Source organism: Microchirus variegatus (genome assembly GCF_963457635.1).
Source record: "Microchirus variegatus genome assembly, chromosome: 21".
In the NCBI taxonomy this organism is placed as follows: Eukaryota; Metazoa; Chordata; class Actinopteri; order Pleuronectiformes; family Soleidae; genus Microchirus; species Microchirus variegatus.
Window position 1 is genome coordinate 9,873,516 of NC_139822.1, and position 27,450 is coordinate 9,900,965.

Below are 27,450 nucleotides of genomic sequence, written 5' to 3' on the forward strand. Positions count from 1 at the left end.
TCAGGACAGCTCAGTCTTATCGGCCACTTCGGCGTGATGCCCCCCGCCCACCTCGGAGCCACCGGGTGCTAACAACGTCCTGCGGTTGTAGTGGTGGTGGCCCTTCATGATTCCCGAGTTGTTGTTCTCGTTGAGAATCTGCTTCTGCTTCTGCCGGTTGAGCGACTGCACCAGGCCCAGCACCACGGCCGCCAGCGAGTACTGGCCGGTGATTTTGCGCGGCTGCATGATGAGCGGGTTGGGTTGCACGCGGCCGTGCAGGAAGTGCGTGCGGATCTTGCCCTCTTGCTCGCTGATACCCTTCACGTAGATCTCGCCGCGGTACTCGAAGGCAAAGCCGCGCTCCTTGAGGATCAGGTAGGTGTCCTCGGGCACCTGGATCATACCACTCACGCCCGTGCTGTCCATGCGGCTGGACAGGTTCACCGTCTTCCCCCAGATGTCGTACTGCGGCTTCTTGGCGCCGATCACACCTGCTACCACCGAGCCGTGAGCCATACCTGTCAAAAACACAAACAAATGATTTGTTCAACCTTGTTGCGTTGTCTCACTTTACTAGCTCAGTGTTGCTGGTGCCTCCGCCTGTCTCCGCATTTTATCACTCTACGACCAAGATTCACGGATCCAGCCCCAAAATAAGAACAAAACAATAACTGACTTTCAAGAAATACAAGCAGAAATATTGTCTTACCTTTGCTGTTTATCAAAACAAGTTATTTCCACCGGAACAAAACCACTTCTAATGAAGAACTACACTTCCCAGCATGCTTTGGGAACAAATCCCGGTCTGATTGATCATTACAGAGCGACAGCTATGGCGCTGCGTAACTGAAGATGCTGCAGAGTTACAGAGTTGTTATTACGCACCGCACAGGAAGCATCGAAAACAAGTTCTTTTTAGATCTGTAGTGACATATAAATAAAATTAAATGGGTTTTTAATAATTTGGTACCTAAGAAATCTCAAAAGTGAGAACGCCCAGACACCTCTTTACTAAAACCTCTGTAATTTCACTCTGCTTCATTTCAGCAGCATCAGACTTTGCACAGCTCATGTCCACATGTTGTTACATGACCTCCATGTGTGTTTAAGCTCCTACTGCATATTTTAAAGGTGATATTTGCTTTAAAATGCAATATTTTTTTAGGCGAGAGAAAAAAACCCTTCAGTTATGCTGTGTTCCATGTACATTTACTCTGACACAGTGGCATCTACAGTGAAACTTACACCTCTGGTGGAATCTCACAAGTGTTATCTGTAGTTTGATACCAAGATAATCCACATAGAACTTGTAACTGCAGAGATTTACTCTATTTAGTTTGGGCATGTCATTTTAGAGCAGGGACTCCAAAAAGAGGGTCAGGGAAGAAGAGGTTAACACGGAGAAGGAATCTCTTACCGATCCTCAGCTCAAAGTTGTTGAAAGAGTGCTTGTTGATCTCCTGGATGCTCTCGTTGAGGGCGATGGCAAAGTCGGCCAACGCACACAGGTGACCCCATTTATCTTCACATTGCTGTGTAGGGCAGAGGTCAGAGGTCAGAGTGAGTCAGCAGGAAGTCGGCACTCCATCAATCAGTCAATCGTTATTTATATCGCACTTTCCCGTACATATTTATATTTTGGCCGTCTGATCATAACTTGACTTGGTATAAAAAGCTGGACGACCTCTCTGTTGACGTCTTGTTTGTGTTTATTCGTCTGCAGCAGAAGCAGCAGCTGGAGGAACTCACCTGTTTCTCGGGCGACAGACCTGAGACGGCCATGTAGGTGCTGCCGATGGTCTTGATCTTCTCGATGTCCTGGAAACGCTCCTCACCGAGCAACTGTGGACGAACGTCACAGAGACACTTTGAAGACAGGTGAGAGTTTGGGACAAAGTCTAACAGAGTTGTTCTTCTAGTCTGAGAAATCGTGTCTTCCTTTACTCTCCTTTGACTCGATGAAATTGACAATAACTGTAACAAACATGGTTTTTAACGTAAAGATTCAGGTAATGATGGTCCGTGTTGGACGGTGAAGAATCTCCAGAGTCTGACCTCGTCAAAGTCTGCGATGATCTCGTTCAGGAGCCTCAGACACTCCACGCCCTGGTTGTTCATCTCCGTCTGCGAGTAGAAGTCGGCGAAGCCCGGGATGGAGGCGAACATCACGCCCACCGCGTCGTACGACTGCGAGTACAACTCCTGAGAGGACGCGAAGAAGACGTTAAATTACCGAAGTTTATGAGTCAACAAATGGTAAATGAGGATTTGATTTGACCTTTGTGTTGTCATGATTCAAGTTCAGTTTTGTCCACAAACAAACAAAGAAAATCTGATATATTTTTTAAGTTTGACTCCAGGTTTCACTGCAGTGGCAACACACAGTCTCCTCCACCAGGGGGCAGTGTTGACACATGCTCCAGTTTTCAGGAGAGAGGTCACTGTGACATCATCGCTGACATTTAACAAACTCAGATTATTTAAACTGATAAAGCTGCAGTAGGTAAACTTTAGTATCACAGAACCTCATAGAGAAAACCAGTGATTTTAGCTCACAGGGACACAGGAGCTGCTGGTCCTCTGCTGCCTCGTGTGGTCACTTTGTGTCACTGAAGTATGTCTAAATTGATTATTTTAAAATTTTTGCAAATCAGTCATTGTAGGTTAGTTATGGAGGCAGCAGTGGATCAACAACTTCTGTGAACTCCTGTGTCTCTGTGATGTTAAAATCACTGGTTTACTCTATGAGGTTTGGCAGAAGGAAAAGTTTGACTGTAACTGCTGAGTCACTGCTGCCACGCAGAGATAAATCAATGTGTTCCCTGTCGCTGAGTGACAACGTGTTATTAAAATCACACACACACACACTGACAAAGGTTTCCGCCCCACCACTTGTTTAAAAAGCAATTACAGAGCTTTGTGTTTTCTTCACAGGACCAGAACAACAACAACGACGCTCGGGGGGAGAGTTGACATCAACACAGTGGAACAGGTCGACAGTGGGAGGTGAGGCGTGTTTGCGTGTTGTGTGTGTGTGTGTGTGTGTGTGTGTGTGTGTGTGTGTGTGTGTGTGTGTGTGTGTGTGTGTGTGTGTGTGTGTGTGTGTGCGTGACAGAGAGGAGGTGACATCCTGAAGGTTAATCTGGGTTCATTCACATCTGTCTGCATCAATATATCAAAACTAGTTACCACACGACTGTACTTGTTACCACTCTGACACACTGACTTACTGAGAACCTGACTTTTGTAAACCACTCACTCTCCCACACCAAAGTCCATAGAGAAAACCAGTGATTTTAGCTCACAGGGACACAGGAGCTGCTGGTCCTCTGCTGCCTCGTGTGGTCACTTTGTGTCACTGAGTTAAGTCTAAATGTCACTCACTCTCCCACACCAAAGTCACTCACTCTCCCACACCAAAGTCACTCACTCTCCCACACCAAAGTCACTCGCTCTCCCACACCAAAGTCACTCACTCTCCCACACCAAAGTCACTCGCTCTCCCACACCAAAGTCACTCGCTCTCCCACACCAAAGTCACTCACTCTCACACACAAAAGTCACTCACTCTCCCACACCAGTCACTCACTCTCCCACACCAAAGTCACTCACTCTCCCACACCAAAGTCACTCACTCTCCCACACCAAAGTCACTCACTCTCTCACACCAAAGTCACTCACTCTCCCACACCAAAGTCACTCACTCTCCCACACCAAAGTCCATAGAGTAAACCAGTGATTTTAACATCACAGAGACACAGGAGTTCACAGGAGTTGTTGATCCACTGCTGCCTCCATCACTAACTTACAATGACTGATTTTAGTGAATTCAGCTTTCAAAATAATTCATTGAGACTTAACTCAGTGACACAAAGTGACCACACGAGGCAGCAGAGGACCAGCAGCTCCTGTGTCCCTGTGAGCTTAAGTCACTGGTTTTCTCTGTGAGGTTTGGTGCAGGGAGAGTGAAAAATCTGTGTCACACTGAGATAAAGACGTGAACGTGTTCTTAAACACATCGTAGACGTAAACAGACTGTTTTTCCTCCTGGTTTTCAGCAGCAGGGGGCGCTCACACTCTGCTCTCACACACACACACACACACACACACTCTATCACTTCTAATTGAAAAACACCTCGGGCTGTTGATGTCAATGACACTTGTCTTTGTGTCACCTGATTAATTCCAGCGATCATCAACACCTCGTGTATTTTTAACGCTTCAGCTTCATCGTCTTCATGATCCAGATCAGGATAAACAGACAGATTAATAATGTACGCAGCGATTAGGAGACGACTTATCCTAACGGATGCATTTTTAATCCTGTCCTCTTTTTAATTAGGAGCAGAACCGCCTCGCTCCGCATTCATAATTCAGCCGACGCGAACAAAGCGGCGGCTGATCGCCACGGACCATATCGGAGGAGGAGACAATGTAACCGTTTGACCTCGGCGTGCGATAACAGCACGACTGATTCAGTCCTGCTCGTTATGGTGAAGAACACAGGCCAAAGTTTCCCTGTCTCTGACTCCTTTAAATGAACTGCTGCTGAATATTTAAATCAAATCAACCCCAGAGTCATTTATTTATTATCTTCATCGCTGACAGTGAAGTCATCAACCAGCAAGTTTTAAAACTCTTAAAGGTGAATTCTGTTATAAAATCCTCCTAATATGTCACAGAGACTCAGGAATAATGTTCATAACAAACTGAACTCACCAACAACAACAGTACACACAAAATATTTGCATTAAAACAAATATTTTGCAGACTGCAAATCATGTTTATGTTTTGAAATCACGTCATGGCGCCACCTACCGCCGTCTACCAATCATTGCAGTCAGTAGAGTCTCAGCTGCAGAGCAACCACGGGTTGAAACAGTTACGTCAGAAAACCAAACCTAAAAAGACCTCTGTGTTTTGAATTTGAATGTAGTAACTGTTTTTGACCACATTCTTACATATGGCGCCTTTAATTATTCTTTCTGCGTCTAATTAACACAACGATTTGGTCAAGTTTGAGACTCAGAGGCTGAGACACAGGTTTGTAAACCACTCACTCTCCCACACCAAAGTCCACAGAGAAAACCAGTGATTTTAGCTCACAGGGACACAGGAGCTGCTGGTCCTCTGCTGCCTCGTGTGGTCACTTTGTGTCACTGAGTTAAGTCTAAAAGTCACTCTCTCTCCCACACCAAAGTCACTCACTCTCCCACACCAAAGTCACTCACTCTCTCACACCAAAGTCACTCACTCTCTCACTCCAAAGTCACTCACTCTCCCACACCAAAGTCACTCACTCTCCCACACCAAAGTCACTCACTCTCTCACACCAAAGTCACTCACTCTCACACACCAAAGTCACTCACTCTCCCACACCAAAGTCACTCACTCTCTCACACCAAAGTCACTCACTCTCCCACACCAAAGTCACTCACTCTCTCACACCAAAGTCACTCACTCTCTCACACCAAAGTCACTCACTCTCCCACACCAAAGTCACTCACTCTCCCACACCAAAGTCACTCACTCTCCCACACCAAAGTCACTCACTCTCCCACACCAAAGTCACTTACTCTCCCACACCAAAGTTAATCCATCATTTAGTGAATTTGGATTTTAAAAATCTTCATTCAGATTGACTTCAGTGTCACAAAGTGACCACACGAGGCAGCAGAGGACCAGCAGCTCCTGTGTCCCTGTGAGCTAAAATCACTGGTTTTCTCTGTGGACTTTGGTGTGGGAGAGTGAGTGGTTTACAAACGTCAGTTTCCTGTCAGTTGTGGTAGCGGTGTGGGCGGTCTCACCTCGTTGTCGCGGTCCTTCTCCAGGAAGTGTCGCGCCACATGACTCGGCAGGATGTTCCTCAGCATGTTCTCGTTGTGTTCGCGCAGCTCCTTCATCTCGTTGATCTCCTCTTTGGCCTGAACTCGCCACAGGAAGTCGAGTCTGGCCGTGTACTCCAGCTGGAGACAGGGGACAGACGGTGGACAGGTGGACATGGGGACATGTGGACACAGGTAGACATGGGGACATGTGGACAATGTGGCAATCACACCCGCCATCTTTATTCTGGTCTTTTTAATCTTCTTCATATTCTTAATCCAAACATGCATCCATTTTTCTTTGCTTTTCTTTGCTTTCTTTGAATGTTGTTTATAAAAGTCTGGTTTCTCTGCTTTTTAATGATTGATTTGAACGACCTTGTTGTTTAAAGGAGCTTTAACAAATAAACGTGCTTAGCCTTTAACCCCAAACATTGAACCCGAAGCTAAAACTGAATTTTAAAGAACATCGGTGTAACATTATGATGCCTGGTTCTGGTTCTGGTTCTGGTTCTGGTTCCTGCTTGGCCTCCGTCATCGTCGACTTTCATGCTCAAAACAAAAGAGCTTCAATTAAAGAGCTCGTCTCTGAACTGTGACATCAAAGGTTTCCATGGCGATCACATGAAAGCTGTCGGACACTGAATGAATTCAGAAAACTCAAAGCGCCTCAGTCGCTCCTTCAGTCACAACAACGAGCACCAGCGGAAATGAATGAGTGAAAACTCACCTGCTGTCCGTGGTAAAACACGGCGAGGAGGAACATGGCCATGAGCAGCAACGACGTCTCTTTAGTTCCCAGGAAGTTCCTGTTGGGAGAAGAACAAGAAGAACGCGAGTGACGTCGAGTCAACGAGGAAGTCAACGAAACACAACGACGACAAAACGTCACAATCAAAGTCAACAAACAGGTTTTTTTCAGTTCCCTGACCTCACTTTTGAATCCGCAACAAATCTTCACCTTTGAAGTCTCGTTCATTTACGTGTCGTGCAAATCGCCAAAATGGACGCCAACCCTGACCCATGGACGCCAAGATTCCAAATGGCTAACTTCCTATTGAGTTGAGGCCATGGTTACGGTCGACTTTTTTGTTCGTCTTGGTCTAAAACATCTTCCCACCAAGTTTTGGGAAATTCGGTGGAACTCAACGTACGCCGAAGTCATAGGGCACTGGCGAATGGTCGAAATTCGCCAAAACGCAGAGGGTTACCGTGGCCACGCCGTTTTGAATGCACAAAACCTTTCTACAACTTCATCTCTGATGTGTTGAGTACAAATTGGCATGTTTTTTTAAAATGTAGGTACGACAAGCGCGCTCGGACAAGTTAGCTAATTTATGTAGGCTGAATTTTCACCAAAATGGACACCAAATGGCCGACTTCCTGTTGTGTTGAGACCATGGTTACGGTCGACTTTTTTCTTCGTCTTGGTGGATGACATCTTTCCACCAAGTTTCAGGAAATTCGGTTGAACTTGCCTTTGTTTTCACCTCTCTGAACAGAAGTCTCATTTTCTCTCTGGTGTTCCTTCGTACGTCGTCTTCGTAAAGGTCACTGCACTAAAACCCGATGACGTCCGCGAGACGACTGTTCTCACATTTACAACGTTAGCGTTAGCGGAGGACGCGCAAAGGTCAACGTGTCTTTTTTCTTTAAATCGAAGAAGAAAGAAAATTGCTTTTTCCCACTAAAGCTGATCACGTGACCTTCAAACCTTAACTTTTACAAACCCACGGTCAAGAAAAACAACGTAAAGACGTCCTTACTCTGTGTTGTGGTGGACGGTGTCGTAGCGGACGAACAGCGAGGCGTAGAAGGCCTCGGTCAGCAGTGAGTACACGGCGATCATCACCAGCAGCACGGCTAGCTTCAACACCGAGTTCAGGCGCAGGAAGACGGCGCACGTCACCATCGCTAGCACGCCGGTAAACACGAAATACTGAGGAGACAGAGACAGACGCACAGGTTACGCCATTTTACACTCATTTACAGTCACAGTTTAGTCAGACTAAGGTCGTAGTCTGACTAAGACGGATACAGATTTTCTCCTCGTTACCTCCGGGTAGAAGCAGATGTCTGGGATGGACGTGGACTCGTTGAAGGTCTGGTTCCTGAAGGTGCCGGACTTGTCGAAGTCGCACCACAGCTGTGGGTCAGAGTTTCACGACGTCAGTATTCGTGAGGTCGATGCACAAAAGGGTGGAATTAAGAAATCCAAGAAATCTGACAAACGACCCGGATTCAGTTTGGTGCCAATCTTTCAACGTATGGCGGCGTTATAGCCTACTTCCTGTTTTGTGGCAAATGGGCAAAATTTTCGATGGACGCCGTGGCCACGCCCTTTTGAATCTGCGAAACAGTCCAATAACGTTTTTTTTTCATATTGGTACGATAAACGCCCTCAGACGGATTCATTAATTTGACTAAACTTGCAAACCGCCAAGACGAACGCCAAAATTCAAAATGGCCGACTTCCTGTTGAGTTGAGGTCATGGTCCCAATGGGATTTTTTTGTTCGTCTCGGGCCGAACCGCGTTCCTACCAAGTTTTGTGAAATTCGGCGTAACTAAGTTTCGGCCCGCTCCGTTGGCATTTGACCTGAGGGGGCGCTACTGAGCCGTTTCCGTAGACGTGTTCGCGGTCGGTCTCTTGTTTCGAAGTAATCGGTCAATGTCTGGCTCAGTTCCAGGTCACTTCCTGTTTCGTGACGAACGGTCGAAATTAGGTTCCCATGGCCACGCCCCCTATCGACGACAATTTGCCTTTGTGATTAGTAGAAATTGACATGTTTTTTTTTATGTTTGTACGATAAATGTGCTCTGACCAATTTGTTCATTTACGTTGGGTGAAAATCGCCAAAACGGACGCCAAAATTAAAAATGACTGACTTCCTGTTGAGTTGAGGTCATGGCCCCAATGGAATTTGGGACCACCTCGACCTTAGGTGGCGCTACTGAGCCATTTTCCGTAGACGTGTTCGCTGTCTCTTGTTTCGAAGTGGTCGGTCGATGTCTGGCTAAGTTACAGGTCACTTCCTGTTTCTTGGCGTTTGTACGATAAACATGCTCTGACGAATTTGTTCATTTACGTTGGGTGGAAATCACCAAAATGGAATAACAATGGCCGACTTCCTGTGGAGTTGAGGCCTTGCTTACGGTCGACTTTATTGGTCGATAACATCTTCCCACCAGTTTCGGGTAATTCGGTTGAACTCAATTACGCCTCTGTTTTCACCTTAGTGGGCGCCGTAGAGCCCTTGAGCAACGCACGGTTCTAGGAACTATGCCAATATCGCAATTACGCCAGACCTGATCGCCGTGCTGAGTTTTTAGCCACGTTAAACGTCCTGATAAATGACGGCAAATACACGGCGGAAATCGTAATGTTGCAGTGAACGTTGGACTCACGATGTTGATCATGGCGGCGAGGAAGTTGATGAGGATCGACACGGAGATGATGACGTTCCGCGCCGTGTACGTCTCGTTGATCCAGCAGCACGCCTTCCTCAACACCAGGGGGAGACACTTGTAGTCCTCGGCCGTGGTGACCAGGACCAGGCAGGAGTGGAGGACGATGAGGATGGAGAACTGGATCACCATGGTTACCATCCTGCAGGAGAAAACAACAGGAACGTCGTAAATGTTGGATTTCAGGGGGAAAATACTCAAAAGCACTGAAACTGTTCCCTGACCTCACTTTTGAATCTCGCTCATTTACGTAGCGTGAAAATCACCAAAATGGACGCCAACCCTTACGCTAACATGTGGACGCCAAGATTCCAAATGGCCAACTTCCTGTTGAGTTGAGGCCATGGTTACGGTCGGCTTTTTTGTTCGTCTTGGTCTAAAACATCTTCACACCAAGTTTCGGGAAATTCGGTGGAACTCAACATACGCCGAAGTCAAAGGGCCACTTCCTGTTTCGTGGCGAGTGCTCGAAATTCGCCAAAACGCAGAGGGTTGCCGTGGCCACGCCGTTTTGAATACGCAAAACCTTTCTACGACTTTTCATCTTTGGTGTGTTGAGTACAATTTGGCATGTTTTTTATGTCGGTATGAAAAACACGCTCGGATGAGTTAGCTCATTTACGTAGCATGAATATTCACCAAAATGGACACCAAATGGCCCACTTCCTGTTGAGTTGAGGCCATGGTTACGGTCGACTTTTTTTGTTCGTCTTGGTCTAAAACATCTTCACACCAAGTTTCGGGAAATTCGGTGGAACTCAATGTACGCCGAAGTCAAAGGGCACTTCCTGTTTCGTGGCGAGTGCTCGAAATTCGCCAAAACGCAGAGGGTTACCGTGGCCACGCCGTTTTGAATCCGCAAAACCTTTCTACGACTTTTCGTCTTTGATGTGCAGAGTACAAATTGGCACGTTTTTTAGATGTCGGTACGAGAAACACGCTCGGACGAGTTAGCTCATTTACGTAGCGTGAAAATAATAAGCAGATGTTTTGATTTGAGTTCCTCGTGAAGTTGAGTTTGATGGCGTTTCCTGCTCCACGTTAACCACGTTTTGTTTGTACCTGGCAGACGGAAGCAGACTCTGGATGGTGGTGATGAAGATGAGCACGATGAAGGCGCACACCAGGTTGGACTTGAAGACCTCATCCCTCATCTGAGAATACTGCAACGTCAGAAGAAGAAGAAGAAGGTGAGGAGGAACATGGAGGAACATGGAGGAACATGCAGGTTTTTAAATATTTAGTTTTAAAGAGAAACGACGACACAGATCATGCAACAGTTCAAACACAAGCGTCACAGAGAGACAGGAGGAGGCAGTGGGCGGGGCTGAGGGCGGAGCTGTGGGATTCTGGGAGGGGCCAAAAGTGTTTTTGTCCGAGAAACTTTGGTGACGTTAAATTTTCCTGTTGCTGCTCAAGTTTTTCAGAGACAAAACTCAATTTTGACGTTTGTATTTTATTTCAAACGTAAAGAACAAACGTACAAATCAAAGCGTTCGTCTTCTGACCCCCCGGTGGCCCCGCCCACGCTCTGTCTCCCCCTCAAAGGCTGCTGGGAAATTAGCAACAGAAATACGAAGTACGAGAGGCTAACGACAGCAAATCACTGCACATGTACGGAAGACACAAAAAAAAAACAAGGTTCTGGTACGAGGTTTTAAAGGTTTTAAAGTCGTTCTGACGAGGAAACACAGACGTGGAGGAGCGAACGGGCCGAGGTGAAGGTCAACTCAAAGGTCAAAGGTCAAAGGTGGATTTACAGAAGTGCGTTGCATTCACTCAAACACTCAAAAGCTTTACAGCGCTAACAAAAAACAAACGCGATGTCGCGTAACAAGTCGGCGACGACGTCTTCTCAGAAGAGCGAAGGCCCGATGCGCTGCAGTTAGCAGGAAATGCTACGCTTGTTGTTCCGCGATCTGCAGTGCCACCACTAGATGTCACTAAATTCTTACACATCGGCTCTTAACAACTCCAGGACTTCGTTCAGCTCGTTCACGTGACGAAAAAATTTAGTTTGTAAAACTTTACGTTCCTGTAATTATAGAAGCGGACTTTGTGAAAACGCGGAAACGCGTAAAAAAAGAGAAAAGTCTTATTCTAGGCTACGAAAACCGTACGGTTTTTATTTTAAAGCTACGACTTTAGACAAACGTTTAACTGCAAATAAACCTTCGTAAATTTCACACACTTCTTACCGATCACCAGGTTATTAACTGGTTTTGCTAACAATGGCTAACAGCCCGATTTTCCTAATTCTCTATGGAAATGCCCTGCAGTCCGATATAAACCCAGCATAAAACGGACGTTTTCAGATTAGCGACGGCGTAAACCTAGCGTCGCGACTCACGTTTTGCTTCCCCACGATGTTGTCGAAGGGGAGCTCGGGACTCCACGAGGCCTCGTTGAAGGTGGCGCTGCTGGCGCGGCGGTCAGCCGAGCTGGCCGCCTCCTTCATGATGTCCTCGGGCAGCGTGAGCAGACTCTCCTCCGGCTGCTTGATCAGGTACGTCTCGATGTTGTGGCGCCGCAGGAAGTCGTTGCGATCGTTGCCGTGGCCTTCCTCCACCTCGTAGCTGCCGTTCAGACAGTCCAGCGCCGCTTTGGAGATGTGGATCCGTCTGGAGAAAGATAAGTCGTAGACATTGTACTGATCCATATTTAATCGTAGATCAGTACAGGCTCCACCAATTATCCACCTTAAACGTTTTAAGGTGGATTTTTGATCCTTATTCGTCAGTGCTTATTCCATTTTTTATGCTCGTTTTGCTTCTCCCTCACTATGGGGCGCCACAGTACTTGATGTAACTCAACCCTTCCATTTATCTGGGCTCCGCACTAAGCGTAAACTGGATGTGCGCCCCCCTGTGGTTGGGATCAAATCAGAGTGTCCAGTGAGCAATGGAGATTGGGTCCCTTGTTTTGGGGGGAAACTCAGCCCTTGACCTGGCGGGGAGTCGAACCAGCAACCCTTCAGTTACCAGAGGTTATTGACTGGTTTTGCTAACAATGGCTAACAGCCCGATTTTCCTAATTCTTTCTTCGTTTTCAGGTTAAACTCGACGCTAACGCTTTGTTTAAAAAACAAGCGCGATGCATTTTCAGAAAACTGAAATGTTAACCTTCACAGTCGCCCCCCTGTGGACTTCAGAGTAATTACCAAAACGCTAAAATGAGCAGCCCATACAAACTTGTTCACGGGGCGAAAAAAACCCGGAAAAAAAGTCAAATTCGCAATCATGAGAAGTCTGACGGTTAGAAACGGGACGTAGAGATAAACGGGGAATCGTCGGCGTATACAATGATCCTGACCATGAACCATGACAAATACGATCGTCAAACAGCTCGCGAGAGTTCGCGATGATATATTTTTTTATTATAAAACTAAGAACGGGCTACTGTCGGCTCACCCGGGGATCCCTCCAGACTCCAGCTTGTTGGCGATGTCCACGTCCCAGGACCAGACGTCAAACTGCCACTTCCTGAGTCCCAGGACGCCGCACAGCACCGAGCCCGAGTGGATCCCGATACGCATGTCGATGTCGTGTTTCGTCCGCGATCTCACGTACCTGCGGGAAAAGACGCAAAAAATTCAGATTCAGGAAATAAAAAACGTCTTGTGTCACGAGATCATAGAATAATAATAACAATAATAATAATAATGTGTTCATATGTATATGTATATGTATATATATATGTATATGTATATATGTATGTATGTATACACATATGTGTGTATATATATGTGTATGTATGTACGTGTTTATATGTATATATGTATGTATACACATGTGTGTATATATATATACATATACACATATGTATAAAAATGGATGTGTATATATATACATGTATATTTTTATACATATGTGTGTATGTGTATACGTATGTGTATATATATATATTATACATATGTGTGTGTATATATATACATGTGTATGTATAGATAAATAACATATGTATAAAAATATACATATGTATGTATATATATACACATATGTATAAAAATATACATAGATATTTTTATACATATGTGTGTATATATATACGTATGTGTATATATAAATGGGTTATACGTGTGATAGCATGAGTTGTGTGTGAACCCGTGATCTTTGTGTTCAGACATGTTCATGTGTTCATCGTCACATGAACATGATTCTCTGCACAAACTCAGCCACAGGCAAATTCTTTAAAAGTGCAAATATGTTTGAGCTGAAGAGATAAAATCAGAAGCTTTAGATTAAAGAACCTCATGACCTCCACGCTTAAAGGGACAGTTCACGTTTCTGACTGCAGAGAGTTTGTTCTTCACTTTGTACATTTACTTGATTTTTATACATTTACTCTATTTATCCGTTTTTAGCCACTGAACAAATATATATATACATATATATACACACATATATATATAAGAGTACCTGATGGTCTTGATCATGCTGAGGCCCATCTCCACACAGCAGTGGGCGTGGTCTTGTCTGGGCTCAGGTAAACCAGACACACAGTAGTAACAGTCTCCAAGGATCTTTATCCTCAGGCAGTGATGCTCCTGCAGGTGACAGGGCGAATGTGTGACAGGGCGAATATGTGACAGGGCGAATATGTGACAGGGTGAACATGTGACAGGGTGAATATGTGACAGGGTGAACATGTGACAGGGTGAATACGTGACAGGGTGAATATGTGACAGGATTAAAATGACAGAGTGAAAATGTGACAGTGACAGGGTGAATATGTGACAGGGTGAAAATGTGACAATGACAGGGTGAAAATGTGACAATGACAGGGTGAAAATGTGACAATGACAGGGTGAAAATGTGACAGGGTGAATATGTGACAGGGCGAATGTGTGACAGGGCGAATGTGTGACAGGGCGAACATGTGACAGGGTGAACATGTGACAGGGTGAATATGTGACAGGGTGAACATGTGACAGGGTGAATACGTGACAGGGTGAATATGTGACAGGATGAAAATGACAGAGTGAAAATGTGACAATGACAGGGTGAATACGTGACAGGGTGAATATGTGACAGGGTGAATACGTGACAGGGTGAATACGTGACAGGGTGAACATGTGACAGGGTGAATATGTGACAGGGTGAAAATGTGACAATGACAGGGTGAAAATGTGACAGGGTGAATATGTGACAGGGTGAATACGTGACAGGGTGAACATGTGACAGGGTGAATATGTTACAGGGTGAAAATGACAGAGTGAAAATGTGACAATGACAGGGTGAATATGTGACAGGGTGCAAATGTGACAGGGTGAATATGTGACAATGACAGGGTGAAAATGTGACGGCCAGAGGGTGAAAATGACAAGGTGACAATGACAGGGTGAAATGTGATGGTGACAGGGTGAAAATTTGACAATGACAGGGTGAAATGTGATAATGACGAGGTGAAAATGTGAAAATGACAGGGTGAAATTGTGACGATGAGAGGGTGAAAACAGACTCACGTGTGCGAGGCGGTCGAATCGTGCGAACAGTTCGTTCAACATTCGTACGAGCTCCTGTGCAGACAGCGTCGTGGACAAGTTTGTGAAACCTTTGACGTCAGCGAAGAGAATGCTGAAGAAAAGACGTAAACGTCAACAAACAAGAGCAAACAAACGCTGAGTCATGTTTGTAAACATCAACAAACGAGCAAACAAATGCTGAGTCATGTTTGTAAACGTCAACAAACAAGAGCAAACAAACGCTGAGTCATGTTTGTCGTCTGCTGACCTGACGTTCTCGTAGCGGTGGATGTAGATTCTGTGGAACTGATGCTGCAGATGTTCGTCTTCCACGTTCGTCATGTCGTTGATCATTTCCAGAACCACGAAGCGCGGCAGCACTGACAGCACCAGTCTCTCCTGCAGGGGGCGACACATGCTTTCTCTTTATCATGGATCATATTTGCAGCTAAAACATAATAATATTGTCAGGAGTTGAGAGGAGACTTTAGAGCATTTTTAAATAATGTATGTTTCCCCTTTTTCACGTTTTCTAATATAATGAGGGTTTGCACTTCCAGGCCACCGTAGTCTGAGGTGTTTTGGTCGGATGTTGAGTTTACGTCGAGGTTTAATGTCAGGACACGACAGACGTCTGCTTCCTGCTCCATTACAACCACACAGTTTTCCAGGAAACATGAAGCTGTAAAAGCTTTCTGTGGCTTCACTGTGTGTGTGTGTGTGTGTGTGTGTGTGTGTGTGTGTGTGTGTGTGTGTGTGTGTGTGCGTGCGTCTCATTATTCTGTTTTCACTTAACGTCAACAACAGGAAGTGAAAAAGTAGAGACAAAGAAGAAGAAGCGTCTGTGTTTACTCATTACTCTGAACTCCTCAGGGGAAGTTACGCACTGGAGCTTTAAATAAGACGTTAATTAATGAGCCACGCCCCCAATAAACAAGCTACAATGAACCTTAACCACTCACTCTCACACACCAAAGTCACTCACTCTCCCACACCAAAGTCACTCACTCTCTCACACCAAAGTCACTCACTCTCCCACACCAAAGTCACTCACTCTCTCACACCAAAGTCACTCACTCTCCCACACCAAAGTCACTCACTCTCCCACACCAAAGTCACTCACTCTCCCACACCAAAGTCACTCACTCACTCTCCCACACCAAAGTCACTCACTCTCCCACACCAAAGTCACTCACTCTCCCACACCAAAGTCACTCACTCTCCCACACCAAAGTCCATAGAGTAAACCAGTGATTTTAACATCACAGCACACAGGAGTTCACAGGAGTTGTTGATCCACTGCTGCCTCCAATTTAGACTTAACTCAGTGACACAAAGTGACCACACGAGGCAGCAGAGGACCAGCAGCTCCTGTGTCCCTGTGAGCTAAAATCACTGGTTTTCTCTATGGACTTTGGTGTGGGAGAGTGAGTGACTTTGGTGTGGGAGAGTGAGTGACTTTGGTGTGGGAGAGTGTCTCTGTCTTGTCCTCACCTGTCTCTGGTTTTCCGTCTCCAGTCTCAGTCGAGCCTCGATGCAGCGTCTCGTCTCCAGAAAAGCCTGACGCTGAGCTCGGTCTGACAGGTAACTGATGAAGATCCCAGCGGTGTTCATACACAGGAACAAGACGGCCTGAGCTGCCACCTGAGGGACAGACAGAGGGACAGACAGGGACAGACAGACAGAGGCCATAAGTCACTCAGAAAACAAAAAGTAAAAATCACAACTTCATTTTCTTTCTTTTTTTAATTAATTTGTAAATATTTCCTGTTAAATTCAAATTCAGTTGTTTATGTTTTTCTGAATTGATGAGATGTTTTCCCCAGAATGGATTTTTTGTTTTTTTTTAATTAATGGAAAAAAGAAATTCAGAAATTTAGTTTATTTATTTATTTTATTTTTTAAATAAAATTTTTAATTAATGACATTTTATGTTTTGTTTTTTTACGACTCCGTTTTCTGGATTAGTGACATTTTTTGTTTTTCTGAAATAATGACATTTTCTTAGAGAATCGCTTCGTTTCTTAGAATTTTTTATTTTTTTTTACATTTTTAATTTTATGATGAATTAGTAAAAAAAGTTACTCGTTTGTTTTAATAATCCGTTTTTTCCCCCTGAGAAATAATAATAATAATAATAATAACAGTGTAGCCAAAAGCAACGTGTTAAAATGAGTGTAACATAAATATATAAATTATATATATATATATATTTAAAGTAAAATGTAAATAATTAAACAGATGATTTTTAAAGCTGTAATAAAAACATGAATGAGTCAGATTGTGTTTTCTCCTTCAGATCAACAACAGAGATGATGTAAGAGTCTGTAACTGGAGCTTCATCATCATCTTCACTATCATCATCATCATCATCATCATGTGACGTAAACACGTCTCCAGCTGAATGAGGTAACACTAAAGTCTCTCATAATAAACTCTTAATATCAGGATAATATCAAAAGTTTTTGACTTCCGCGTTATTTATTGGGCCCATAGAGCATGTGCAGTAGTGTCTATCATATACAGATCTATAAAAGCCTGTGTCCATGTCTCCAGGTTTCCTGTGGACACTTTTACAGACGTCTCTTTTACTATTGAGCTCAATGGGAAAATTGCTTTTTCGGCTTTTATGGGCTTTTCTGTTGCAGTACCCACAGTGGCCACAATGTAAAAATTGTCTTCAAGGCAGAGGGGGCGGAGCTCTGTCCAGTTCATATTATACATCCATGGTTCAAAGACAAAGACGATTCTCAAACTAAGACAAAAATGTCCATCAGGACCACGGCCTCAACGCAACAGGAAGTCAGCCATTGTCCTCTGACCTTTCCTCTGTCCTGTGTCCTCTATCCTCTGTCTTGACCTCTGTCCTGTGTCCTCTGTCCTGTGTCCTCTGTCCTGTGTCCTCTGTCTTGGCCTCTGTCCTGTGTCCTCTGACCTCTGTCCTGTGTCCTCTATCCTGTGTCCTCTGTCTTGACCTCTGTCCTGTGTCCTCTGTCCTGTGTCCTCTATCCTGTGTCCTCTGTCTTGACCTCTGTCCTGTGTCCTCTGTCTTGACCTCTGTCCTGTGTCCTCTGTCCTGTGTCCTCTGTCTTGACCTCTGTCCTGTGTCCTCAGTCTTGACCTTTGTCCTGTGTCCTCTGACCTCTGTCCTGTGTCCTCTGTCCTGTGTCTTGACCTCTGTCCTGTGTCCTCTGTCTTGACCTCTGTCCTGTGTCCTCTATCCTGTGTCTTGACCTCTGTCCTCTGTCCTGTCCTGTGTCTTGACCTCAGGACGGGACACACAGACTCCTCACTGTCACTGAGGAGACGTGAAGAGAAGGATTTTCACTTTGACAACACACACACACACACACACACACACACACACACACACACACACACACACACACACACACACACACACACAAACACAAACACACACACACGACATTTGAGGTTTCTTTGTTTCCCCGTCGGCCTCTGATGAAGATCACTGAACATTATCGAGTGACTTTGGTGTGGGAGAGTGAGTGACTTTGGTGCAGGGAGAGTGAGTGACTTTGGTGTGAGAGAGTGAGTGACTTTGGTGTGGGAGAGTGAGTGACTTTGGTGTGGGAGAGTGAGTGACTTTGGTGCAGGGAGAGTGAGTGACTTTGGTGCAGGGAGAGTGAGTGACTTTGGTGTGAGAGAGTGAGTGACTTTGGTGCGGGAGAGTGGGTGACTTTGGTGCGGGAGAGTGAGTGACTTTTGTGTGGGAGAGTGAGTGACTTTGGTGTGGGAGAGTGAGTGACTTTGGTGCGGGGAGAGTGAGTGACTTTGGTGTGAGAGAGTGAGTGACTGGTGCGGGAGAGTGAGTGACTTTGGTGCGGGAGAGTGAGTGACTTTGGTGTGGGAGAGTGAGTGACTTTGGTGCGGGGAGAGTGAGTGACTTTGGTGTGAGAGAGTGAGTGACTTTGGTGTGGGAGAGTGAGTGACTTTGGTGCGGGAGAGTGAGTGACTGTGGTGTGAGAGAGTGAGTGACTTTGGTGTGAGAGAGTGAGTGACTTTGGTGTGAGAGAGTGAGTGACTTTGGTGTGAGAGAGTGAGTGACTTTGGTGTGGGAGAGTGAGTGACTTTGGTGTGGGAGAGTGAGTGACTTTGGTGTGAGAGAGTGAGTGACTTTGGTGTGGGAGAGTGAGTGACTTTGGTGTGGGAGAGTGAGTGACTTTGGTGTGTCAGAGTGAGTGACTTTGGTGTAGGAGAGTGAGTGACTTTGGTGTGAGAGAGTGAGTGACTTTGGTGTGGGAGAGTGAGTGACTTTGGTGTGAGAGAGTGAGTGACTTTGGTGTGGGAGAGTGAGTGACTTTGGTGTGTATATATATATATATTTAATGTCTTGAACTGAGTTTCTTCATTAATTCACTGGAGATGTTTTTGTCTCCAGTTACAGGAAAACAACATGTTAACAGAAAGGAAACAATGACTCTGGAGTGTGTGTCTCATTCACAATTCAATCACACACACACACACACACACACACACACACACACACACACACACACACACACACACACACACACACCTGAGCTGTTACTGTGTTGTTGTCGACGTCTCGGAGGACGACATCAGCGCTGATTCAATTTCATGTGGTCGCCCCCTGCAGGCCTCTGCTGCTCCCACAGGGAGCGCAATTAAAAGCCTGTGTAGCAGCTGTGGCGGCGGCGGCCATGTTGTTTTGGAAAAACAAAAAAAAGGGCTAAGGTTTGAGCTCGTTAGAGGAAAATGTCCCTGATGTGGAGCGTTTTAACGAGGACTCGTTAAGAGACGACGTGAGCGTGTGATGTTTAGGGTCGGGGTGAGACATCTGTGCAGCGCCCCCTACAGGCTGGGAGTACGTAAACGCAGTGTAACGCAGTTTTGAAGGATTTCTTTGTTTTTATGGAACAAAGAAAGCAGGAAATATTCACATTTAAGAAGCTTTAACTTAATAATAATTCAGTTTTATACATAGAGTGATTTTATTTACCGTGCGCTTGGTTCAGGGTTAGCTCAGAACCCTGAACATGAATAAATCAATACCTTTTAAAACCAGGGAAAATGGTTTCCTCCGCGTCGATGCTCTGATCGCAGCTTTACTTCACACCTCTGATCTCATACAGCAGAGTGTGTGTGTGTGTGTGTGTGTGTGTGTGTGTGTGTGTGTGTGTGTGTGTGAACGACAGCTGTGTGTGTGTGTGTGTGTGTGTGTGTGTGTGTATGTGTGTGTGTGTGTGTCATGTCAACCAATATGTCATGAATATGTTTTGCGTTTGTTTTTAGCGCTGAAGCTCAAGTGTGTTTATAAAGGAGCAGCAGTAGCGAGGTTTCTCTCATATATATATATATGATATTATAATATATTATAATATGTTACGTTATAATGTAACGTCATGAGATTAACCCTGGTCTACAGATGTACGTACCGCAGCTTTAAGAATCGCACAGATTGTCGCGTTAAACTCTTTCTTCTTCGGGTTAAAGTGACGTCTGAAACATTATTGAAGTGATTTTCAGATTATTCTTCACAGTCAGGATGATTTCACACGGGATTATTAATCTCCTCCTCCTCAGCTCTAATCCATCTCTCTCTCTCTCTCTGTCAGGTCAGTGTTAATAATAATTACTGTTGGATTATTCTAATCTGTTTGAAATATGGAGAAACAGCTGAGAGAAAAACACCTGGATACACACACACACACACACACACACACACACACACACACACGCTCCTCCCATCCGGTCAAAGCTCTGCCCCCAAAAACTTGTCTCTTGTAACCATGACGACCACAGTTTGACCTCACAGTTCAGACTCGTCTCCATCCCTGTCCCCCATCCCTATCTCTGTCCCTGTCTTTGTCCCCATCACTGTCTTTGTCCCCTGTCCATGTCCCTGTATCCGTCCCTGTCCCTGTATCCGTCCCTGTCCATGTCCCTGTCCCTGTATCCGTCCCTGTCCATGTCCCTGTATCCATCCCTGTCCATGTCCCTGTATCCGTCCCAGTCCATGTCCCTGTATCCGTCCCTGTCCATGTCCCTGTATCCGTCCCAGTCCATGTCCCTATATCCGTCCCTGTCCATGTATCCGTCCCTGTCCATGTCCATGTCCCTGTATCCATCCCTGTCCCTGTATCCGTCCCAGTCCATGTCCCTGTATCCGTCCCTGTCCATGTCCCTGTATCCGTCCCAGTCCATGTCCCTGTATCCGTCCCTGTCCATGTCCATGTCCCTGTATCCATCCCTGTCCATGTCCCTGTATCCGTCCCTGTCCATGTCCCTGTATCCGTCCTAGTCCATGTCCCTGTATCCGTCCCTGTCCATGTATCCGTCCCTGTCCATGTCCCTGTATCCGTCCCTGTCCATGTCCATGTATCCGTCCCTGTCCATGTCCCTGTCCCTGTATCCGTCCCTGTCCCTGTATCCGTCCCTGTCCATGTCCATGTATCCGTCCCTGTCCATGTCCCTGTCCCTGTATCGTCCCTGTCCATACACTGAGACACGCGGACGCTTTTATATGATTTATATTATTATAACGGCTGCTGACGTAAAGACTTTGTTTCCTGATTCCAGTTCATGAGCAGAAGAAGAAGAAGAAGAAGAAGATGATGATGATGATGATGAAGATGAAGAAGAGCAGAGGAGACGGTAAAAGCTTTTATCATCACAGTGAAATGTTTTAGAGGAAAAAAGTGAGATGTGAGGTCAGAAAAAAACATAAGAAAAGAAAAAAGGAAAAAACCCTCGTCCTTCATTAAATATTGAGAGCGGCTGAGTGCAGAGTCTGGTGACATGAGGAGGTGAGGAGAGGAGGTGAGGAGGTGAGGAGGCGAGGTGAGGAGGAGATCAACCACAGGACACTGAGGAGGAGAGGAGGCTAGAGGAGGACAATCCCTCCCTCCTTCACTTTGAAGTGGAAACTTGAAAATAAACGACGCTCAAAATCACTCAGAATCAACACGTGAGCTCGCTAACATACAGTCCTAGTGATTTATTATCAACGACCACAAGGGGGAGCTGCATCTTTCCAATCATAATAACTTTACGGGTTAGCTAACATAAGCTAACAGCTGACTCCAGCAAGCACCTTACTCATGCTAACAGATGACTCGACTAATGGGTGCATCCAGCTAACGACTAACCTAAGCTAATGCTGACTCATCCTAACAGCTAACACCAGCTAACGACTGATGAGCTAATATCGAACTCGGATAACAGGCGACCTGAGCTCACATAAGCAAGTTGGTGACCCAAGCTAACTTAAGCGAACAGGCAACCCAAGCTAACATAAGCAAACAGGTCAACCCAAGCTAATATAAGCTAGCTGGTGACCCAGGCTAACATGAGCTAACAGGCGACCCACGCTAACATAAGCTAGCTGGTGACCCAAGCTAACATAAGCTAGCTGGTGACCCAAGCTAATATAAGGACACAGGTGACCCAAGTTGACATAAGCGAACAGGTGACCCAAGCTAACATAAGCCAACAGGTGACCCAAGCTAACATAAGCAAACAGGTCGACCCAAGCTAACATAAGCTAACAAGTGACCCAACTTAACATAAGCGAACTGGTGACCCGAGCTAACATAAGTGAACAGGTGACCCAAGCTCACATAAGCTAACAGGTGACCCAAGCTAACATAAGCTAACAGGTGACCCAAGCTCACATAAGCTAACAGGTGACCCAAGCTAACATAAGCTAACAGGTGACCCAAGCTAACATAAGCTAACTGGTGACCCAAGCTAACATAAGCTAACTGGTGACCCGTTAACATAAGCTAGCTCGGTGACTAAGATAGAAGAAAAGCTTTGAAAATGACAAAACAATATTTGTGTTAAGACGTTAAACACACACACAGCCCCCCCCCCCCTCCACACACACACACACACTCCTGTATCTGCTCTCTGCAGGTAAACTGCGTTTGACCTTGAAAAGGAAGCTGCTGCAGCGGAGTGTGTGTGTGTTAAAGACAGACACACACACACACATACACACATACACACTAATGTGCCGTTGACTGAATGGTGTGTGTTTATTTAACAGCTGGTGTAAAAAGACTAAGTGACTGCGGCACAAAGATGGTCGTCAGCACAGAGGCTGAAGCTCAGTGTTTATTTGGAGTCTTTTCAGGACGTTAACAGAAAAGAGGGAAAAAAGCAGTGAGTCAATAAGAGCTTATTGTTTAGAGAGGACGAAGACGAGAGGACGAGGGTGTGATCGCACTGTGAAGCCTTTAAAGGAAAAGCCCACAGTCGATATCAAAGCTGAACATCTGGATCGATGAAGGCTATTCTGAGAGCCACAGGACGACTAAACAAGAAGAAGATACATGAACGTCTACGTCACTTTAAGTCTACGACGTCTTTATTTCACTGTTAGACTGAAGTTTGTAAACCACTCACTCTCCAACACCAAAGTCACTCACTCTCCCACACCAAAGCCCATAGAGAAAACCAGTGATTTTAACATCACAGAGACACAGGAGTTCACAGGAGTTGTTGATCCACTGCTGCCTCCATCACTAACTTAAAACGTCTTATTTTGTAAAATTCGGCTTTAAAAATCCTTTGTTCGGATTGACCTCAGTGACACAAAGTGACCACACGAGGCAGCAGTAGACCAGCAGCTCCTGTGTCCCTGCTAACACAGGATCAACTAAAATCACTGATTTTCTCTATGGGGTTTGGTGTGGGAGAGTGAGTGACTTTGGTGTGGGAGAGTGAGTGGTTTACAAACTTCACCTGACTACAGTTAACAGCTAACATAAGCTAACAGCTGACTCATCCATACAGCTAACATAATCTAACAGCTGACTCATCCATACAGCTAACATAAGCTTACAGCTAACATAAGCTAACAGCTAACATAGGCTAACCGCTGACTCATCCATACAGCTAAAAACTCATCCATACAGCTAACATAAGCTAACAGCTGACTCATCCATACAGCTAACATAAGCTAACAGCTAACATTGGCTAACAGCTGACTCATCCATACAGCTTACATAAGCTAACAACTCATCCATACAGCTAACATAAGCTAAGAGCTGACTCATCCATACAGCTAACATAAGCTAACAGCTGACTCATCCATACAGCTAACATAACCTAACAGCTGACTCTTTCATACAGCTAACATAAGCTAACAGCTAACATAAGCTAACAGCTGACTCGTCCATAAAGCTAACAACTGACTCATCCATACAGCTAACATAAGCTAACAGCTGACTCATCCATACAGCTAACATAAGCTAACAGCTAATATAAGCTCACAGCGGACTCATCCTAACAGCTAACCAAAGCTAATATGTGACTAAAGCTAAGTGCTGACAACAGCCTCTTTAACACTGATGACCTCTGACCCCTGACAGGCCCGATCATGTCGCCGCCCTGCAGGCTGAACGTCACCGCTGAAGCTCACAGGACGAGGAGGAGGATCCTGGGAAATTCTGGCCGGGAGCGACTCAGCACGAGTCAGCAGCAGTTCCATGTCAGACACGCGGTCAGTTCAGAGCCCGGATTGAAGCATGATGGGATTGAGTGTGACACGGGTGACGAGGCGACGGCGGCTCATCCACTGACCACTCAGTGAACACTCAGTGTGTGTGTGTGTGTGTGTGTGTGTTCACAGCTCGTGAGGCAACACACACACACACACACACATGACTGCGAGCTGAAAATAAACCATGACTCAGCGATTCTCTGTAAACACCCTCACGCACCTGATTTAAAAACACGCTGTGTTTACAGAGTAAACCATTGTTTGTGTTTATTCCTGTTTTTTTATAAACAACAGCAGCAGCAACATTCAGAGAGAACTAACGAAATATAAACATTCATGACGTCACGCGATCACGTCTTCATCTCACTGTGAACCACTCACTCTCCCACACCAAAGCCCATAGAGAAAACCAGTGATTTTATCTCACAGGGACACAGGAGCTGCTGGTCCTCTGCTGCCTCGTGTGATCACTTTGTGTCACTGAGTTAAGTCTAAAGTAAATATTTTAAAAGCTGAATTCACTAAAATCAGTCATTGTAAGTTAGTGATGGAGGCAGCAGTGGATCAACAACTCCTGTGAACTCCTGTGTGCTATGATGTTAAAATCACTGATTTACTCTATGGACTTTGGTGTGGGAGAGTGAGTGACTTTGGTGCAGGGAGAGTGAGTGGTTTATAAACTTCAGTTTCCTGTCTCACAGTGATACAAAGACGTGAACGTGTTCTTAAGCTGACGTAGATTTTATTTGCCGAGTCTTTTGTTAAGTGGCCAAAATCTGTTTTTCCTTGCGTCTCTATCAAAGCAAACCTCCGAGACACAAGGGGGCGCTCAAATGCCCAGTCAGTTGTCAGATGTGTCGTCAAACAACCAAAAAAAAATCACCTTTCATCCTCAGATGGTTTAAAGTTACTGAAACATCACAGCTTAATGTTTTATTCTGCTGTTATAATCCTCACCAGTAGAGGGCGCTGAGTGTCTGTGTGCGTGCGTATTGGACAGCTCCTGGTGCTGAAACACCTGGAGTCACACAGTCTCATTTCACCACGAAAATAAACAGCAAGACACAAACACATGTTCCTGCAGCATATAGTTTAACTCACCAGCTAACTTATCAACCAACCTGCTAACCCTTACCCTAACCCAATTACTCATCAACAAACCAGCTAACCCATTAACCAACTAGCCAACTCATCATCTAACCCGCTAACCCATCAACTAACCAGTTAACTCATCAACTAACCTGCTAATTCATCAACTAACCAGCTATCTCATCATCTAACCAACTAATCAACTAACCAGTTAACTCATCAACTAACCCGCTATCTCATCAACTAACCAGCTATCTCATCATCTAACCGGCTAATCCATCAACTAACCAGTTAACTGATCAACTAACCCAATAACTCATCAATTAACCAGCTAATTAACCAGCTAACCCATCAACCAACCAGCTAACTCATCAACTAACCAGCTATCTCATCATCTAACCAATTAATCAACTAACCAGTTAACTCATCAACTAACCCAATAACTCATCAACTAACCAGCTAACTCATCAACTAACCCGCTAACTCACCTAACCCATCAACTAACCAGCTAACCCATCAACCAACCAGCTAACTCATCAACTAACCAGCTAACCCATCAACTAACCAGCTAACCCACCAACCAACCAGCTAACTCATCAACTAACCCGCTAACTTACCTAACCAGCTAACCCATCAACTAACCAGCTAACCCATCAACCAACCAGCTAACTCATCAACTAACCCGCTAACTCACCTAACCAGCTAACCCATCAACCAACCAGCTAACTCATCAACTAACCCGCTAACTTAACTAACCAGCTAACCCATCAACCTACCAGCTAACTCATCAACTAACCCGCTAACTCACCTAACCAGCTAACCCATCAACCAACCAGCTAACTCATCAACTAACCTGCTAACTTAACTAACAGGTAACCCATCAACCAACTAGCCAACTTATCAACTAACCAGCTAACTAAACTATAAGGAAGGCATGCGGGTAGGTCCTCACCTGGTTGGTGGACAGCGGTGCATTGTGGGAGATGAGCAGCTTGACCAGCAGGTGGAGCCCTGCAGTGAACAGTCCAGCCAGAATGGCCCAGGTGAGCGGCAGAGGCAACATACTGTAGGTGGCGAACAGCGTGAACAGGACGTAGCCCACGCCGTCTCCCAGCAGCCCGTAGCCCAGACCCGCGGCCAAGATCTGCGTGGCCATGGCCACCCAGGTGACCACGCCGCTGTACTGCAGGTACCCGTGCGACGTGGTGTCCTTCCTGACCACCACCAGGGCACAGATGACCACCTCGATGCCCGTGAAGAAGCCCAGCAGAGTTCCCTTGATGGGGTCCATGGGGGACGAGGCCAGCGTCAGGTGCAGCACCAGCAGCGTGAGTTTGGTCACCACGTCCAGGATGTTCATCACCACCACAGATTTACGCCTCTGGCCCAGGAAGTAGCGCTGGTACAGACGCTCCAGGTCGCGGGATTTGAACGCGTTCCTCAGCGTGGGGAAGATGACGCCCCTGTAGCTGTAGCCCCAGTTCAGGAAGAAGTCCGAGTTGCTCGGCGCGCAGTCGATCTGCAGGAAGCCCAGGTCGCTGCTGCCGCGCTCCGGGAACACTTTGGTGCCGCCGTTGTTGTGCCGGTCCCCCACCGACGTGCGACCCGCGGACTGCTTGCGCGCGCCTTGGCTCGGGTCGTAGGGCTCGTCGGGCCCGATGCCCTTCACCGCTCCGCCGCCGCCTCCGCCGCTCTGCTCGTGGATGAAGCGCTGCTCGGTGATGTGCCGCACCGCGTTCTGCCACAGCAGCCGCTTGGGTCGCGCGTTGCCGCCGCCGCTGCAGCTGCCGCTCTCGCTGCCGTTGCTATTGCCGCTATTGCTGCTGTTGCCGCTGCTGCTGTTGCTGTTGTTGCTGCTGCTCGGGGTCTTGTTGATGGTGTAAAGCTCCTCGCTGGCGCTGGAGCAGCGGACCTCGGACAGCTCCATCACCGCTGCCGCTGCGCGCCGCCGCTCCGCGTCTCTCACCGCTTCTCCTCCTCCTCCTCCTCCTCCTCCTCCTTCTCCTTCTCCTCCTCCTCCTCTGCTCCTTCTCCTCCTCCTTCTCCTCGGCTGTGACTCAACTCAGCAGCGATTTGGGGGAAACGAAGTCCTGTCGTCGTGCGCGTCGAACCGCGGGCGCGTCCTCGTGC

At 46.1% G+C, this 27,450-nt stretch overlaps 1 protein-coding gene across 1 annotated transcript; it reads right to left on the minus strand.

Moving 5' to 3' along the window:
• On the minus strand, positions 1–27,247 carry adcy8 (adenylate cyclase 8 (brain); the record flags this gene model as incomplete). Its single annotated transcript, XM_083907497.1, has 17 exons — positions 1–500; positions 1,400–1,514; positions 1,732–1,824; positions 2,038–2,184; positions 5,790–5,948; positions 6,538–6,616; positions 7,574–7,746; positions 7,864–7,953; positions 9,215–9,416; positions 10,337–10,437; positions 11,625–11,895; positions 12,685–12,843; positions 13,693–13,820; positions 14,739–14,850; positions 15,007–15,137; positions 16,233–16,382; positions 26,273–27,247. The coding sequence occupies 17 exons, from the start codon at positions 27,245–27,247 to the stop codon at positions 1–3; spliced, it is 3,585 nt and encodes a 1,194-aa protein (XP_083763623.1).
• Between the last annotated feature and the right edge of the window lie 203 nt (positions 27,248–27,450).